General features: G+C 44.7%; 2 protein-coding genes across 14 annotated transcripts in view; one reads left to right on the top strand and one right to left on the bottom strand.

Annotated features, from left to right (window-relative positions):
• dnah9l (dynein, axonemal, heavy polypeptide 9 like) overlaps positions 1-683 on the top strand; it is a 67906-nt gene extending 67223 nt beyond the window's left edge. For all 10 annotated transcript variants that reach the window (XM_072714491.1, XM_072714493.1, XM_072714496.1 and 7 more), the window contains one exon: positions 186-683. In XM_072714491.1, coding sequence (XP_072570592.1) covers positions 186-433 — 248 coding nt within the window. In that variant the 3' untranslated portion in view covers positions 434-683. The remainder of the gene's footprint in view (positions 1-185) is intronic.
• The window catches only part of map3k20a (mitogen-activated protein kinase kinase kinase 20a), a 34226-nt gene continuing 17245 nt past the window's right edge, over positions 674-17654 (bottom strand). For 2 of the 4 annotated variants that reach the window (XM_023805826.2, XM_023805825.2), the window contains exons 11-20: positions 17387-17522; positions 10367-10411; positions 10140-10170; positions 9787-9926; positions 9031-9093; positions 8839-8925; positions 4081-4197; positions 2971-3045; positions 2352-2502; positions 674-2213 (exon numbers count right to left, since the gene is read on the bottom strand). In XM_023805826.2, the coding sequence (XP_023661594.1) occupies positions 1510-2213; positions 2352-2502; positions 2971-3045; positions 4081-4197; positions 8839-8925; positions 9031-9093; positions 9787-9926; positions 10140-10170; positions 10367-10411; positions 17387-17522 (1549 nt within the window). In that variant the 3' untranslated portion in view covers positions 674-1509. Of the gene's footprint in view, positions 2214-2351; positions 2503-2970; positions 3046-4080; positions 4198-8838; positions 8926-9030; positions 9094-9786; positions 9927-10139; positions 10171-10334; positions 10412-14397; positions 16342-17386; positions 17523-17654 lie in introns of those variants that run through there. The other 2 variants (XR_011992409.1, XM_023805827.2) reach the window with 2 other exon arrangements.

Raw genomic sequence — 17654 nt, 5'->3', positions numbered from 1 at the left:
TTCAACCAACCTACTGAGTATAAATATTCACAGCCATATAGTACTCAACTGGTTGGTTGAAACAAAATCCTGGTTTGGATTTTTACTTTCTGGACCTGAAATGTCCACCTCTGGTTATTAGCAGCAGTCAGGGCTCAGACCAAGTCGGGTGCTATTGGGAGGGTAACGGGCTGGACTCCTTCCAGGGGCCAGGTGGGACATCCAGAGTGGCAACATCGCAGAGGCACAGCTGAAGGATCTCACGCCAGCCATGCCAGTCCTCTTCGTGAGGGCCATTCCCAACGACCGGCAGGAAACACGTAACATATATGAGTGTCCCGTGTACAAAACCAAAATGCGGGGCCCAACCTACGTGTGGACCTTCCACCTGAAGACCAAGGAGAGGCCCGGCAAGTGGGTGCTGGCTGGTGTGGCACTGCTGCTGAGCGTGTGACGGTATTTAGGCGGCCCAGAACCAATGGGGGATGAGCTGTGCCACAGCTGCACTTCCTGATTGGAACACATTTGAACTGTAAGTTCTACATAGTTTGTGCATTGTTTTTCTTTGGATAAGCTCCATACTATTAAATCAGACCTAATTGATGCCATTTCAAATTGTTAAACTGTAAAACAATACATTGTATCTGTGCAATGAAAACTTCTCTGACAGATGAAAAAATAAAAAAATAGTCACTGAATTAAAATTCATTTATTTAGCAGATACCTTAATTCCTTTTATCAATCTGCCGGTCGGTGACATGATCACACCCGCAGAGCCATACAGCAGGTACTGCAACTGACATCACAAACTCTAACAAGTGGTAAAGACTGGCACATGTCCCAAGGTTTTGGCAGAGGTGTGAGAGAAAGGGGGATGTCCTGGAAGGTGGTGACAGCCAATCACCATGAGCTGAGAGAGGGTGTGGCTTGGTATGGACAAATAGGGTTGTTTCCATTTCAGAACCGACGACGACTGCACAGGTTCTGGCAGTAACAGGGTTGGGGTTTAGCGTAACTCACACTCACACTGTCCTTTTGAACCTTTTACCCTCTTTACCCTCACTGGTGCCTTTTTGTCTCATACCTCATATCTCTTAACAAATCCAAAGAATTAAAACACCCACATTAAAAAAACTTGATTTTAAATAGTGGGATATAGCAATATATACAAAACAATATGATAAATATACATACATAATGAAGATGATCCCAGTATTAATGTATAACAAGATATGACAGTTTGGTAACACTGATTCATCTACTTTTCAAATGAAATAAAATGTTAAAACATTGATTGCAGGAACACCGACTATTTTACCAAGAGGGCAGCCTCAGAGAGACTGGGTCCTTATGCTCGTGAGTGTTAGTGTAGTTGGTGACACCTAAGTGTCAGAGGTCTATAAAACTTAGGCTGGGGGCTTAAACCAACACCGAAACCTGCTGGGTTGGTGCCGCATGGAGGACAGTGAGAATAATTCTTTTAAAAACACAGCGTCTCCGAAAACATCCTCGCCTTTTGGCTTTTCGCCTCTAGCTCCTTCCGCGGCCTCCCCGACCTCCCCTCCTGCCCCGGCCCCTGGCCTGTCTATGGTCCTGCTTTGGTGGCTTCTTCTGCCGCTCCACTTTGGTCCAGCCGCCGTCGTTGGCTTTGGCCTCCTCTGGCTCAGTGCTACAGCGGTCCGTCACTGTGTACATCCCAGGTATGAGTCTTGGTGGATTTTCTGCCCCTGCACTGCTGCTGCTGATCCTCGGCTGGCCCCTGTGGTGGGAGTCTCTGCCTGGCCTGTCTGTGTGCCTGGGTCCAGAGACAGAGCAGCGACCCCTCGTGTTCTCTCTAGCGCCCCCTTGTGGTGCCACTGGCATGCAACTAGAATAGCTATTCTTCCTGTAGCTGTGCATAGGACTGGCACTAGAGGGGCGCCCCCTCTCGGAGGTGCTCTCTGAGGTGGTGCTGGAGGGGCTGCTACCCTTTGAACCCAGGGGCATGGAGGCCAGCTTGGAGGAGATCCCCAAAGTGGGGGATACTGTCCTAGAGTCAGTGTAGGGGGACAGAAGGCTGCGGGTGGGAGACCTCTTGACCGCGGCCGCATAGGAAGCCTGGTTCTCGCACAGGGTGAGGAAGTGATGCAGCGTCTCGGTGCCCGTGGAGCTGGGGGGCGGCCTGCTCCTCGCCTGCTGCACCGCCTGGTTCTCCATGTGCTTTTTCCTGAGGTGGTACATCCACTGATCCACATCTGGGAGATCAAACAATACATTCAGTACCTAAAACCAGAATTTTACCTCAGCAGAAGAAAAGTTCTCCTTCTTACATCTCAAACCGAACGTTAGTGAGCATCACGGAATGTTCTAAAATGCCCCCGAACCCGGCTTACCAGAGTCCGGCCTGCTCCTGGAGTCGGCCCCCGTGCCAATCTGTGCAGTCTCTATCAGCAGCTCCACCTTCCTGATGACGTCCTGCCCGCTGGAGGGCATCCATCGCATGCTGTGGTTGTGCCTGGTGTTCCTGGGTGATCGCACGTCATTCTTGGGGGGGGGATATGATAGAGAAGATCAGAGGCATGCTTTTTTTTTGGGGGGGGGGGGGGAACACAGAGGACTATATTTTTAATAGACAGACTTGATCCCAAGCTATATACATATGCATTTTCTATACACCTATTTAGCAGATGCTTTTGCCCAAAGCGAAATAAGAACATCAGGGAGAAGGTCGGCCATTATTGATGGCAAGAAATCACTTTGACAGCCATGAGAGTTTTGAACCAGCAACTACCCGCACAATGTCCTAACAGCAAAGCCACCGTTTCAGGCTGCTGCTATGAGGACATTGCCTGCAGTCTACAAGAGGTCATCTGAAACTCGTGGTTTTGTCATATAAGCCAGAAAACAATGTTAGCCTTCCCTCACTGTAGCTGACACCTCTTATTATATATACAGTCTTAGCTCACTACACAACAGGTTTAAGAAAAACTTTCATCCTCAAATACAGCTCACCTCATAATTCACAACATATTCCACAACCTGGTTTTCTTCCAGTCCAACTATCCACTTGTCCATCACGAACGGTGGCTGCAAACACAGGACATGCATCTGTCACCGTACACCGAATGTTTACATGTAAAGAAATTTGATCACTCAATTAAAAAACATGTAATATGTCATTAAGCAGTCTTCCTCCGGCCCTGGGTGCAAAACTTTTTTTTGTTGACCCATGCACACCTTTTCAGAAGGAGAAATGTCAAATTGCATTGTTGCAAGAAACCCACCTCTCTGATACAGAGCACATGAAGTTGCGGAGAAACTGGGTCGGCCGGGTTTTTTTCTCTTCTTATAAGTCTAATAGTAGGGGAGTTGCAATTCTTTTTCATAAAAATCTATCCTTTAAATTTGAAAAATCAGTTACAGATAATGAAGGTCGTTACGTACTTCTCCCAGGCTTCTTGTATGGGGAGCATGTTCTGATTGGTTGTATCTATGCTCCCACAGTATATGAGCCTCAATTTTTTTCTAAGTTATTGGCTGACATTTCTTCATGTTCATGCTCTCGCATACTCTTGGGAGGGGATTTTAACTGCGTTCTAGAACCATCTATAGATCAGTCCCCTACAAGAAGAGTTAGGCAAAGGAAAAGTCTTAGGCTTTCAGAATTTTGCAAGGATCTGGAATTGTTTGATGTTTGGAGGTTAGCTCATATGAGGGAGAAAGACTATACTTTTTACTCTCAGCCCCATCAAACATTTTCACGCATCGATTTCTTTCTAGTATCGCAAGAGTTATTGGATAGAACAGTGGACTGCTCCATTGGGATTAGGACTCTGCCTGACCACTCTCCGATTGCAATGTCTGTTTGTCCTCCGTATAGAGATCCATGCTGTAGACAGTGGCGACTTAACCCTTCATTATTGAGCTGTCCTAAATTTCTGCAGTTTCTCAAACAACAGTGGAAATTCTTTATTGAAACTAATAAATCTCCCGAAATCATTCCGCCAGTCTTATGGGAGTCAGCAAAAGCTGACTTATTAAGCTGTAATTATATCTTACACCTCAGCTAAAAAGAAAGCTGCAAGGGAAAATATAGTGGAACTCGAAAAGACCCATGCACACCTTGGTCATCTTAACAACATCCGTCTCGGGTCTGTTGACGTTGAACGTGACATCTTTAATGTAAGCTATCGCGACTTCATCTCCGTCAAGCTCCACGTACATCTTCCACTTACAGTCCTGTGCGGGGGAGGGGAGTGGGGGGTGAGAGAGAGAGGGAGCGAGATATGTAACACCATGACTGCAGCATGCTGGGAAAAGTACCTTCTGCCACGGATGCCAGTAAGGATTTTCATAATATCAGTCAATGCCATTAAACCACACTTTCAGTCATTCGATGACCTGGATCAACAGTGCAACCTAGAGGTTGTTCTCAGGCAAAAACTAACACAATTCTTCAATATTTTCTTTGTTGTGCACTGTTACAATGTATGTGAATTAAAAACACATAAATTAATGTTGCTAATTACATATCAGATATACATATATAATATATACTCACACACATCTATCTACTGTAACAAATTAGCATATATATTAACTATACAATGGATAGAATATACAAATTACACTTTGGGAATATATATTCTATATATGTATTGTAGATATGGCAGTTACTCTCCTGCAGCTCCACTATAATTAAATACTGTTGAGAGCATGCAGCAAGTACCCAGAAAGAGTTTCTACTAAAAGCTTGTGTTCTTCTCTACAGGAGGTGTGTCTGCTATTTTTATCTTGGTTTGGGATATGATGGGAGCTTTTTATAATAGGCCAAGAAAGCAAAGAAAAAAAACAGCAGAGCACTTAAAGCCAGGGACGGCTGGGAACCAGCCAGCAGATAAACATCTCCTCCAATCAAGTCCCTGCCAACAGCTATTAACAGTTTATAAAATGTCTAAATAAGAGACAAGACAGCGAATGAAACAGCGTCCAAGAACATTAGTATTTCATACAGAGAGGGGAAAGCAAACTGTAATTGTTTTCTTCTGGTACCTCCTAAAAATTTTACTAAAGAATTTAAATGCAGTGTCTTGATTAAAGTGTTCCAGTTCGTATCTATAAGCTGTAAAAGGAAAAGCCAATGTCTGGTGTACAAAGAGATCACAGGAGTGGCTGTAACTTACAGGAGGAATGGCGGTAACTCAAAAAAGGGGCTGTGCCAGTGGTGGAAAAAGTACTCACTTTTCATACTTAAGTAAAAGTAAAGACACTTATACTGCTGCACGCTGTTGTGAGCATTTATACTTCTGCATGCATGGAGTCTATGCAGAGCTTATGCCATGTCTTACGCTGTTGTATTTATACTTCTGTGCCGAGTACATGCAGAGCTTACGCCATGGCTTATGCTGTTGTGAGAATTTATACTTCTGCACCAAGTCTATACAAAGCTTACATCATGGTTTGCGCCGGTATGAGCATCTATACTTCTGCGCTGAGTCCATGCAGAGCTGACGCCATGGCTTACGCCGTTGTAGCATTTATACTTCTGCACTGAGTCTATGCAGAGCTTACTCCTTTGTGAGCATTTATACTTCTGCGCCGAGTCTATGCAAAGCTTATGCCATGCCTTACGCCGTTGCGAACATTTATACTTCCGCGGCGAGTCTATGCAGAGCTTACGCCATGGCTCACGCCGTTGTGAGCATCTATACTTCTGCGGCGAGTCTATACAGAGCTTACGCCATGGCTCACGCCGTTGTGAGCATCTATACTTCTGCGGCGAGTCTATACAGAGCTTACGCCATGGCTCACGCCGTTGTGAGCATCTATACTTCTGCGGCGAGTCTATACAGAGCTTACGCCATGGATCACGCCGTTGTGAGCATCTATACCTCTGCACCGAGTCTATGCAGAGCTTACGCCATTGTCAGCATTTATACTTCTGCGCTGAGTCTATCCAGAGCTAACGCTATAGCTTACACTGTTGCAAGCATCTATACTTCTGCGCCGAGTCTATGCAGAGCTTATGCCATGACTTACGCTGTTGCGAGCATTTACCGGTATACTTCTGCACTGAGTCTATGCAGAGCTTCTGCCATGACGTACGCTGTTGCAAGCATTTATACTTCTGCACCGAGTCTATGCAGAGCTTACGCCATTGTCAGCATTTATACTTCTGCGCTGAGTCTATCCAGAGCTAACGCTATAGCTTACACTGTTGCAAGCATCTATACTTCTGTGCCGAGTCTATGCAGAGCTCACACTGTTGTGAGCATCTATACTTCTGCACCAAGTCTTTGCAGAGCTTATGCTGTTGCGAGCATCTATACTTCTGAGCCAAGTTTATGCAGAGCTTACGCCATGGCTCATGCCGTTGTGAGCATCTATACTTCTGCGCCGAGTCTATGCAGAGCTTACGCCGTTGACAGCATTTATACTTCTGCGCTGAGTCTATCCAGAGCTAACGCCATGGCTTACACCGTTGTGAGCATTTATACTTCTGTGCCGAGTCAATGCACAGGTTACGCTGTTGTGAGCATCTATACTTCTGCCCTGAGTGTATGCAGAGCTTAAGCCATGGATTATGCTGTTGTGAGCATTTATACTTCTGTACTAAGTCTATGCAGTGCTTACGCCATGGATCACGCCGTTGTGAGCATTTATGCTTCTGCATCGAGTCTTTGCAGAGCTTACGCCATGGATCACACCGTTGTGAGCATTTATACTTTAAAAATCAGTATAAAGTTTACCGCCACTGCTTTTGCACGAGCTCTGCATGTGCTCTCTGGGACAATCAATTATTTTCATCCTTGCTGTTTAAATTACTCATAGACAGATTGTACGAAATTTATTTTGAGCTCCTTTTTGCTTTCTAAATATCAAATTAATTATTGCAAAAAAAATCACATTGCCATATCTGAAAACTTCTAATGCTGTTCAGCCCTAGCGTGAATGGTTGCAGCTGTGTTTTTTTTAAGAATGTGAATGGCTGCAACCATGATGAAACAGCAAGCTAACAATGAGCTAAACACAATTTGTCCCACACTAAAATCCCCCCAGCTGGAAACAATCAACAACAAAACATTTTCAAAGGAGAAAATGTGATTCTACCAAATGGACCAATCTCAGTTGTTGCGGTCTGTGTTGCTGTGACATGTTTCAGGGGATTTCAGGGGAGGTGTGCACCAGGCAACGGCGTAGGTTACAAGGTAGGATACATGGCAATGTAGATTCCCCACAGAAGTATACATCAACCTATAGGCTACACACAAAGCAAGATAAAAGAAAGACTTAAGAGATTTATATTTTAGCTTTCAGTTAGCCTTCTACACAAGGATAATATTTTCTGAGGTGGTACTTGGAGCTCCGCTAACTAGAAGGAGCAGGGCTAACTCACAGAAGGAGTGGCGCTAACTTGCAGAAGGAGCTGCAATAACTCACAGAAGGAGTGGCGCTAACTTGCAGAAGGAGCTGCAATAACTCATGGATGGAGCACTGCTAATTTACAGAAGGAGCCACGCCAACTCACAGAAGGAGCAGCGCTAACTCACAGAAGGAGCGACACTAACTCACAGAAGGAGCTGCGCTAACTCACAGAAGGAGCTGCATTAACTGATGGAAGGAGCTGCACTAACTTACAGAAGGAGCGGCACTAACTCACAGAAGGAGCGGCACTAACTCACAGAAGGAGCGACACTAACTCACAGAAGGAGTGGCACTAACTTGTGAAGGAGTTGTGCTAAATTGCAGAAAGAGAAGCGGCCCAGTCCTTCAGCATCCCCGTGGGATGTGACAGGGCTCAGTGAAGGCAGGCTAACGACTCTGCAGCAGGCTCGCGGTCCATGCCGGGCCTCATCACGGCGGCAGAAACAATGTCCGGTAATGATGCGGGGAGCAGAGTGCCTCTAATGACACTTCATACATAATTCAGCGCAGCTCGCTTTGGCAGAGTACTGATATCCTCATTAACGGGCCTTGCCGCTGTCAGACGCTGGACGCACAATCGCGGGCCTCATTTTGTCTTTGAGAAGTGCAGCTGCTTCCATGACACCGCCAGCGAAAAGGGGAGGGGGGGAAAGAGGAAAAAAACAGCACACGGGTTTGTTTTATTTGGTGCGAAAAACCTTACAGTTTGTAAAAACAAGACTGACATGGAAGCTGACATCAGGCAGGGAGAATAATTAGCTCTCATTTTCTCAGCCTCCTGTTTCCTTCTCCCCGCTGTGTTTCTACGCACTAAACCACCACATGTCAGTGGAAATGGGAGGCAATTAGCAGGCTCATTCCAGCCCCGCTGAACGCACTGAAAAGAGACTATTTATGATGGGAACAATGAACAGCTGAAAGATTAAATAACATTTGCCTTTTAAAAAGAAAATGACTTCTGGCTAAATGGGCCATTTTTGATTATATTCAAACATCAAGTGGAGGAGCAGGCATTTGGCACCCTCTAAGAGGCTTACAAAGGACTCTGAGCAAGTGGGGGATGAATCCGAAACATTACCCACATGAAAGATTTATCTATTTCTTTTATTTTAAATAAAGAGCAGCAAATGGGTTGTTTTGAAAGAATCTACTTAGCGAAAGAGTGGTCAATATTTGCTTGCAATAATGGGGAGCATTACCTTGCGATGAATATGAAATGAATGTGAAAATTGGAGGCGATGAAAGGCGACGTGTTTTAATTAGCATGCAGCTAATAACAATGCGGACAGAGGGGTCTGCTGTTCAGCTGGGGGTGTCGGGCGGCGCACAAGACAGGAACATGTGACGGCTTTAACGTTTTTGCCCATTTTAACAGAATATGACCTCGCATCGATTAGCTTTGAGAAGTTCAGCAGAAATGTCGTCTTTGCCACCCTGCCACCAGCCACACGCTACCTGGGGGCCACTTCCAGGTTTCCAGTGGTATCCAAAAACCAGCTCCAAGTTTATGACCTTTTCTTCATATTCCTCTTCCTCCTCATCCTGCCAGTGAAAAGACCACAAATAATGACACGTTAAAAGGCATTTTCATCCATTTGCTACAGGTAAACATGCATGTTCTTTTAAATAAAAATGACAAATCCTTACCTTCATTAATGGGGGGAAATGGAAAATTGCCAAGTAGTCGTTGGTTAACTTCTCGATTTCGGACTGCGGAGAAAATGTTCTTACATTATTATTACATATGGTCTAGGGGGCAGGGATAGGTGTGAACACAATGCATCTGAGAGCAGTTCCTTACGTGTCTGGTCAACCTCAAAAGCCTGCACTCAAACAAAAGACCAGTTTATTGCAGGTATTGTGGATAAGTATGGACGATTGTGTCTGGTGGTCTATAACATCTTAGTGCTCCGCCAGACCAATGTACCTGATGCTTGAGATGACTGACTGAATAGAAGCTTTTCATTCTAAACCTTTTAAAGTGAACAAGTGTCAAGTCTCGTTCTAACATGTTTTAACATTTAGCTGATAATAGCCAAGGAACTGTAATGGTGAAGAGGTGTCTGTGTAATCATTTCTGCTCATTGTTAGAGGTTAAGCGCGAAACGTTTGAAATTAAAGGCTTTATGCTATGAAAATAGATTTTCCATCAATTTTATTCATTTATAAAAGAAACAAGCCATTAAACATTTGTGTCAGTAGTTTGTTTTGGTGTTATTCATTTGCTAATTTTAATTAAATTATAGCAAGCTCCTACACTTAATTTGAATACAGCTTAAATCAAAGCAAAATACACCAAACATCACACAGAGACAAACCAGAAGTGGTGCGTGCAGAGCCAGGACTGGGAAGTCCCTGTTACGGCTGGACTCTGTCAGGTGGAGAGCAGAGCCCAGATGGTACCTTGAGGTGAATGATGTGCCCCTTGGACCTGATGCCTATGTCCTTCATGTCAGCCTCTGTCAGCAGCAGCAGCCGTCTGCCAGTGATGTGGTTCGACTTAAACAGGTCTGCGTAGAGCTGCACATCACCCACTGAGTTGTCTGCAGCCACGGCGAAACAAGCAGACACAATGAGCTCCATTGTCAAACGTGCATAAGTACATCTATATTGTCTGCTCTAGTGAAAGCAGTTCATTGCAATAAATGCATTGCATCCTATAAGCTTTTCAAATATGCAACTTTATAAATCTTTCAGAATCTTACTCATTGTATCACCACATTGCACTGCATGAAAAGATGCTGCCAATGACCCACCTGAACTTAGAATTTGCTGCATCCAGAAATGCTGTTGGATAAAACAATGAGGAAATCAAAAGCAAACTCAATGATCAATTTATTATTATTACTAATGATAGTAAGGCTAAGCTAAAATGCAATCATCTCAAGAGGCCTAACATTGTTATATTAGGATACTAAAGATTGACAAAGATTGGCCTTGGAGAGCCAAACCTGATTATATGAAGAACGCGTCAGATACGAACCACATGCTCTTCAGTCCAAGCATGAATGTCCAGGGATGGGAGGAGCTGCAGGGAAGGAAAAAGATGTAGGACAAAGGAGCAAATCAGCAATCACTGCAAGGCTCACCTGAAGCGGCCTGTGCAGGACCAAAGGGAACAATACTGAACCTTTGCAATGTGGCCCCTCCATGGAAGTATTGTGCTTGTTATTCACAGGGCAACTTTGACCAAAGGAATATAGGTCCCTGGATCACATTGTGCCATGAGTGAGTCAACAACAGAGCTCTGGGCTGAGTATTCCTCATGGCCTGTTCTGACACTGCAATGTTTAGTAACTGTTACTGAGTGTAATAAGCCAGAAATTCCCCAGCAACACCAGCAAGTGGTGTCGATAAAAGCACTTAATATCCACCGTGAGGCGCTGTTCTGCAGCCTCATTGACCCACCCATAAGCCAAGCCTGTCGTCCTACTACTCCAGTGCTAAAGAATTACAGAGCTGCGAATATGCCACTACATATATCATTTAATGACATTGCCGTAATCTCACTCAATTTGGAAATGACGCGGGTCATTTTATTTGAAGCGTACTGCAGACGAAGGGAAACAAACGTGTGTATGGGGCAAAGGAGAAAGTCAGAAAAACATAATACAGGCCTGGAACAGAGCAGCACCAAGAGCCCCTTAGGGTCAATTCTTACTTCTTTGTTTTGTGCACCATTACGGTCCATGCACAGGGGGAGTGACGTAAATTTCACCATCGGGGTGTCCAGCATACTGTACATGTGAAGCCTAGATTTTTATGTCCAGTGGACATAAAATTATGTGTTGATGCGCATAGACTGAGCTTGTGCTAGAAAATTGATTAGGTGTTTCCAGTAGGTGGCAGTACTGAGTATCACAGAGCAGCGGCCAACGAAGAAAGAGCAGAAGAACAGCTGTTGTAGAGGTAATGGTGATCAGCTGTATGAGGAGATGAAGAGGTACCACAGTATTCAGTATTTTCAAAAGCAATGTTATTCAAGCATTTTGAAATCTTGGTAATAAAAAATCGCCAGGCAAGGGGGTGTCCCAGCTAATTTTATGCTGTAACAAATGTAGTATGTACACAAGAGTCCACTCGCATGACTGTGCACGTACACAGAAAAGTGAAGGATGAACCAGGCTTTGGAGTTTGGTGCTTCATGTCATGTGCTGCTCCCTGGTGGCTAGAACGCACACCACAGTTCAGTCAGCAGTTAACAATGGGGAGAGTTACTCCTCTCAGGCTGTGGAGCCCAAAGACTAAAGGCCATGCACAGTGGATATTAAAAAGTGCACACACCCCTGTTAAAATTCCAGGATTTTGTGATGAAAAAGAGACCACAATAAATCATTTCAAAACTTTTCCCACCTTTAATGTGATCTATAACCTGTACAATTCAATTGAAAAATGAACAAATGTTAGAGGAATAAATGTAAAAAAAAAAAAAAAAAAAAAGTGTTGCACCCTTAAACTAATGCTTTGTTGAAACACCTTTTGATTTAATTACAGCATTCAGTCTTTTTGGGTTCACACCTGCCTTCAATTAAAGTGACTCTGATTAACCTCAAATAAAGTTCAGCTGTCCTAGTAGGATTTTCCCGACATTTACTCAGTTGCATCCTACAGCAAAGGCCATGGTTTGCAGAGAGCTTACAAAGCATCAAAGGGATCTCATTGTTGAAAGGTATCAGTCAGGAGAAGTGTGCAAAAAAATCCCACTGCATTAGATACCATGGGACACAGTGAAGACAGTCATCAAGGAGTGGAGGAAAAAATGGGACGAGTGACATTACTGAGAACTGGAGGTCCTTCCAAAATTGATGAAAACGAGGCTGTCAAGAGGCCTACAGCAACACTGAAGGAGCTGCAGGAATTTCTGGCAAGTACTGGTTGTGTACTACATGTGACAACAGTCTCCTGTATTCTCCATATGTCTGGACTATGGGGTAGGATCACAAGATGGAAGCCTTTTCTTAAAAAGAAAAACATCCAGGCCTGGCTAAATTTAGCAAAAATACTCTCCCAAAAGCATGTGGGAAAATGTATTATGGCTTTATGAAACCAAGCCAAAATTCCAAAAGATATGTTTGGAGCAAAACACTGTGCATCACCAAAAGAACACCATGCCCACAGTGAAGCCTGGTGTGGCAGCATCATGCTTTGGGGCTGTTTTTCTTCAGCTGGAACTAGGGCTTTAGTCAAGGTGGAGGGAATTATGAACTGTTCCAAATACCAGTCAATTTTGGCCCAAAACCTGCAGGTATCTGCTAGAAAGATGAAGATGACTTTCACCTTTCAGGACGACAGTGACCCCAAACATACATCCAAATGAACAAAAGACAGGCTTCACCAGCAGAAAATTAAAGTTTTGGAATGATCCAGCCAGAGCCCAGACCTACTGAAAGTCTGTGGGGTGACCTGAGGAGGGCTGTGTGCGCAAGAGATGCCCTAGCAATCTGACAGAGATGGAGCGCTTTTACAAGGAAGAGGGGGCAAATATTGCCAAGTCAAGATGTGGCATGCTGAGCCTCCTATCCAAAAAGACTGAATGCTGTCTAAATTAAAAGGTGCTTCAACAAAGTATTAGTTTAAGGGTGTGACACTTATGCAACCAGCTTACTAAACGTTTTTTATATTTCCCCCCCCTAACAGATTTAATTGTTTTTCAATTGAATTGTACCGGTTATAGGTCACATTAAAGGTGGGAAAAGACAGGGGTGTGTACACTTTTCATATCCACTGTACCTATTAAAGATATTATCAGTACAGTGTAACATTGAGGCTACATGCACAATTCACACATTTGGCTTTTCACTAGGGCTGTGAATCTTTGGGTAGACAGCGAATCGATTCGATTCACGATTCAGAGGTTTTTGATTCGATTCAAAAACGATTTTTGCAAATCAGAACGATTCGATTCGATTAACAATGAAATTTGATTCGATTCGATTATTAATGATTCTATTCTGTAAATTTTAGTATAGTTTATATTGTGACGTGCTCTCTGAAAAATTGCGAAATATTCATCTGTTCGTTTCCAGAGTATTTTAACTCAGATTTACAATGTCTGCAAACTGCAACGGACTTGTCAATCTTTCCATTTACTTTGTGAAAACCGAAGTAATCCCAAACCTTTGATCTCATGTTGGCTGGTGCCTTGCAAATTTCTCCTTCTTCGTTGCCCTCCATTGTGCACTGCTGCGTTTATTCAGATGACAACAAACAGGCGCGAATTGAAGATTAGCGACGTAATCCACTGCGCCACTGCAGTGAGGGTGCACTTTACGTCGAAGACGCAACTAATTTAAGATTTATATTTATTTTTTTAAATTATCCATCGTATATTCGTTATATAATCTCGATTCATTCGATTTTAAAATATTAAATCGATTATTGACTGAAACAAACGATTCACGATTCAAAAATCCATGTTTCAAGATCGATGCATATGCATCGGCAGGATTTGTAATCGATGCATCGAGAAAATGAATGAATCGTTACACCCCTACTTTTCACACAAAGAAGTGAAAAGATAACCGGGTAATCTCACTATAAGTGCTGTTTAGCTATAGTTGTAGGATTGCGTTGACCTTTTTAACGCCTACTTGTAAGCCATGCATTTTCAGCAATGCTAAAGGTTTACATTCTTTTTACTTGTCATACAGCTTAGAAGTTTTTCCAAGACAAGAAAATCACGTCTTAATCTTAAGAAATGATCATAACGTCTCCGAAACAAATGATTTATCACAGTTGAAAACAGCTACTACTGTTTAAAATGCTGCTCCCACTTTAAAATCAAGTAGTCCAAATAAATGGTTAATACTTAGATCTATTTTTCAGACATAAGTCCACATTTAACAACCATTTTGAAAGATTTCACATCATTTAAAATTAAAATGTGTTTGTAACATCAAAATATTCAATGTACTTCATAATTATCAGGATAGCTTCTCTGATGTTTATCAGAATCAGGAAGTTAAAAGCAAGTCATACAGGAAGAAAAAGAAAAGCGAAGAAATCTAAGCAAGAGAAATTTTAAGCCAAAGTTTATTGAAAAACAAGCATATGGAGAGGACAGTGATCCAGCAGACCGGCGCCAAAATGCGTTTCGAAATGCAACCTACAGTATCAGACGCACAAAAATCTTACAAGTAGTCAGTGTCACAATATAGTATGAAAACGAATAAAGCGCTGGAATCATCTGCTGATACGGCCCCCAAGGGCATAGTGTGTAAGACACACCGGGGGTCAAACAGAGTGCCAGCAGGGGGAACTCAGGGGAAGAACCCTATTATAACAGCCCAGATTACCCTGTAGTCTCTCGGCTGACAAACTGAATTTCAAAGAAGGGTTTTGTGGAGATACCCTGATGGTGTAGTTATTTTTTCCCAGTGAAACAGGAAACTATGTTACGCAAATGAGGTCAGACACAGACTGTCAAATACCATGCGAGACTCAGAACTGTCATAGCTGTACTTTTGTATTTTGATTCAAAAAGAGGCACCTTCTCACGCAGAAGAGTGTGGTGCTCCAGGCCCCCCCTGCACATCCCTGCTGGCTGTGTCCAACTGTAAAGGTTATTAGTGGAAGCTGATTGAAAATGAAAAACATTTTTCTTTGGAAGCTGGAAAAAAATGTGCCATTTCATGTTTGAAAGACATAAAAATGGAACTGCAATGGATTGCACTGGATCATATTAGATTGTAAAGCTGACTTTTTTTTTTTTGCTTTGTAGCATGTTTAAGGAAGAAGCCCAGCTTTTTAAAATGAACTATGAAAACTAATCAATCACCCAAAGAAACAAATCCCATTTTTCCAGAATACACACACACACATACACACACGTTTGTATTCACATCTTTGTGGGGACCATCCATTCATTTTTATGGGCAAAACCCTAGTCCGAAAAATGACAACCTGAACCCCTAACCCAGCCCATTTTTAGTTTTTTGATTGCAGCCACCGATTTTTATAAAATTGAGTTTCCCCTTGCAGGGGCTGAAAAAATGGTCCCCACAATGTCAAAATACCGTCACATTGTGGGAATATTTGGTCTTCTTTGGTCACGCTGTAATATATACATGCCCCAAAAAGCCATAGAGCACGCACACTGTCACTGGCTGGGCCGTCACATCGCCAAGAAGCCTAAGCCAATCTAAACTGCTTCACATCCGCGGCCATCCCTCCCAGCCAGTCGCCACTGTATGATTGGCCAATCTTCCAGGGAGTAAGATGTCGGCTGATTGACAGAGCGCAGCCTCGTGTCTGTGGGCACCCGGGCGGGCAGCCTCCTCGCGGCTTGGGGCTCTTTTGGTGCCACGCATCAGATACGAGTGGCTCAGTGGAACGTGCCTCGGACAGTGCCAGGGAGGGGTTCGGTGAACCCAAATGGCTGCTTTCGATGCCACCCCTTCAATCAAACCATTTAGCATTCATGTATAAACAAACACAGGGCTTTTTATAAAAAGTCCTCAAAGATGGCAATTACTTGAAAGTGCACGCAAGTGATATAGTCAAGCAACACACAAATGAAATCAAGCAAATGTAGGAGGTTTTACAGAGAAGTACAAAAGAAACTTGTATAAGACACCCATCGGAGTAGACTCATGCTGCTAAGCAAAACAGGGGCTGGGAAACACACAGCCAGCAGGGGGCGCCTCAGTCACTGTCCTCGCTTGACCAGTGGAAGTCTCCCACAGCCAAGGCCATGTGAATCTTGTGCCTCTTTCGGACTCTGCAGGACTTGGAAGAGTTCTGCTGGGCCCGCATGTTGACCCGTATGCTCGGGCACAGCGTGGGCCTGGGGACGAGCGTGTCCCCAAGTGCCTCCATCATGGCCTGCAGGCTCCGCCCATCCACCTCCCCGTTACTGGGGGCCCTGATCTCACAAGCCATCTCCAGGCTCTTCGACTCCTCCATCCTTGACTCAAAGAACAACTCTGAGCTAATCTTTGTGGCAACGGGCAAGAAAGGCTGAGAAGGGAGAGAAGACAGTAGGACAATAAAAAGAAAGGATTAGGAGGAAAGGCGCAGTGCGACAGAAGCTGTAGTATCATGGTCATTGGGAAGATTGGGTACAGAAACCATGGCATGTACCTTTTGAGAATGATAATACAGGAGAAAGGGAAATAAAAACAAACAGGCACGCAAGATCAAAATCAGAGAATAAAAGTCAGTACTGGGTCATACCGTGAACTTCAGCAGTGAAGGAGATGGAGAACAGAGCAGGTAAGGCAATGCATTCTGGGGGGAAAACGAGTGTAGTGCCGCAGAACGGCATGAAAAGTAGCATGAGGAGACTGGGGTTAGTCAGCAAGAAGCCAGAGGGACTAAGGTCAGGTACCAGTGCAGCATGATAACCATCTTGAGACTGGCCAGAGACACACAGACTGGAAGCTCTGGTGGTCAGAGTGCTCTATGAAAAGGCAGAATGGTGAGCGGGAGAGAAAGCAGCCCCCTGCCCTTCAGGCCAATGTGGGCCACTCCCTGCTGTATGCGGGGGCCCCCTAATGCCAAGCTTCCTGGGGCCACTCCCTGCTGTATGCGGGGGCCCCCTAATGCCAAGCTTCCTGGGGCCACTCCCTGCTGTATGCGGGGGCCCCCTAATGCCAAGCTTCCTGGGGCCACTCCCTGCTGTATGCGGGGGCCCCCTAATGCCAAGCTTCCTGGGGCCACTCCCTGCTGTATGCGGGGGCCCCCTAATGCCAAGCTTCCTGGGGCCACTCCCTGCTGATTGCGGGGGCCCCCTAATGCCAAGCTTCCTGGGGCCACTCCCTGCTGATTGCGGGGGCCCCCTAATGCCAAGCTTCCTGGGGCCGCTCCCTTTTCAAAGCCGGGGGCCCGGTAACAACTCAATTCCTGCGGGCCGCTCCCTCCTAAACGCAGAGGTCCGGCAGGCACTCAGCCTGGTGCCATATTGGCACCACGTCACAGAATGGGCAAACAACACAGATCCCTACATGTGCAGCGCAGGAAAGCAGGCTTCCACGAGTGACGCGCTCGGGGGGTGGGGGCTCACCGGCTCGCTGGACTGCTCGGTCAGCTTGCGCTCCCAGATTTTAAGCCGGTGCTCCCTCTCCTTCAGCTCCTGTTCCTTGGTACTCAGGTCCCTCTCCAGTTTCTTCAGTCTCTCCAGCGTGGCCTCGATCTCGCACCTGAACCGAACAGGGTCACATGGTCAGCATGGACATGTGACACAGCCCACTTCCTGCTATTTCATTCCCAGTCTGAGAACAAGATACCGTGGCAGCCAGCTAGTGGCAACTAGCTGGGAGCATTTGATGCTG

This window comes from Paramormyrops kingsleyae, chromosome 1 (assembly GCF_048594095.1).
Source record: "Paramormyrops kingsleyae isolate MSU_618 chromosome 1, PKINGS_0.4, whole genome shotgun sequence".
NCBI classification, from domain to species: domain Eukaryota; kingdom Metazoa; phylum Chordata; class Actinopteri; order Osteoglossiformes; family Mormyridae; genus Paramormyrops; species Paramormyrops kingsleyae.
Note: the sequence above shows the minus strand (reverse complement) of the source record. Positions and strands in the feature narration are given on the sequence as shown.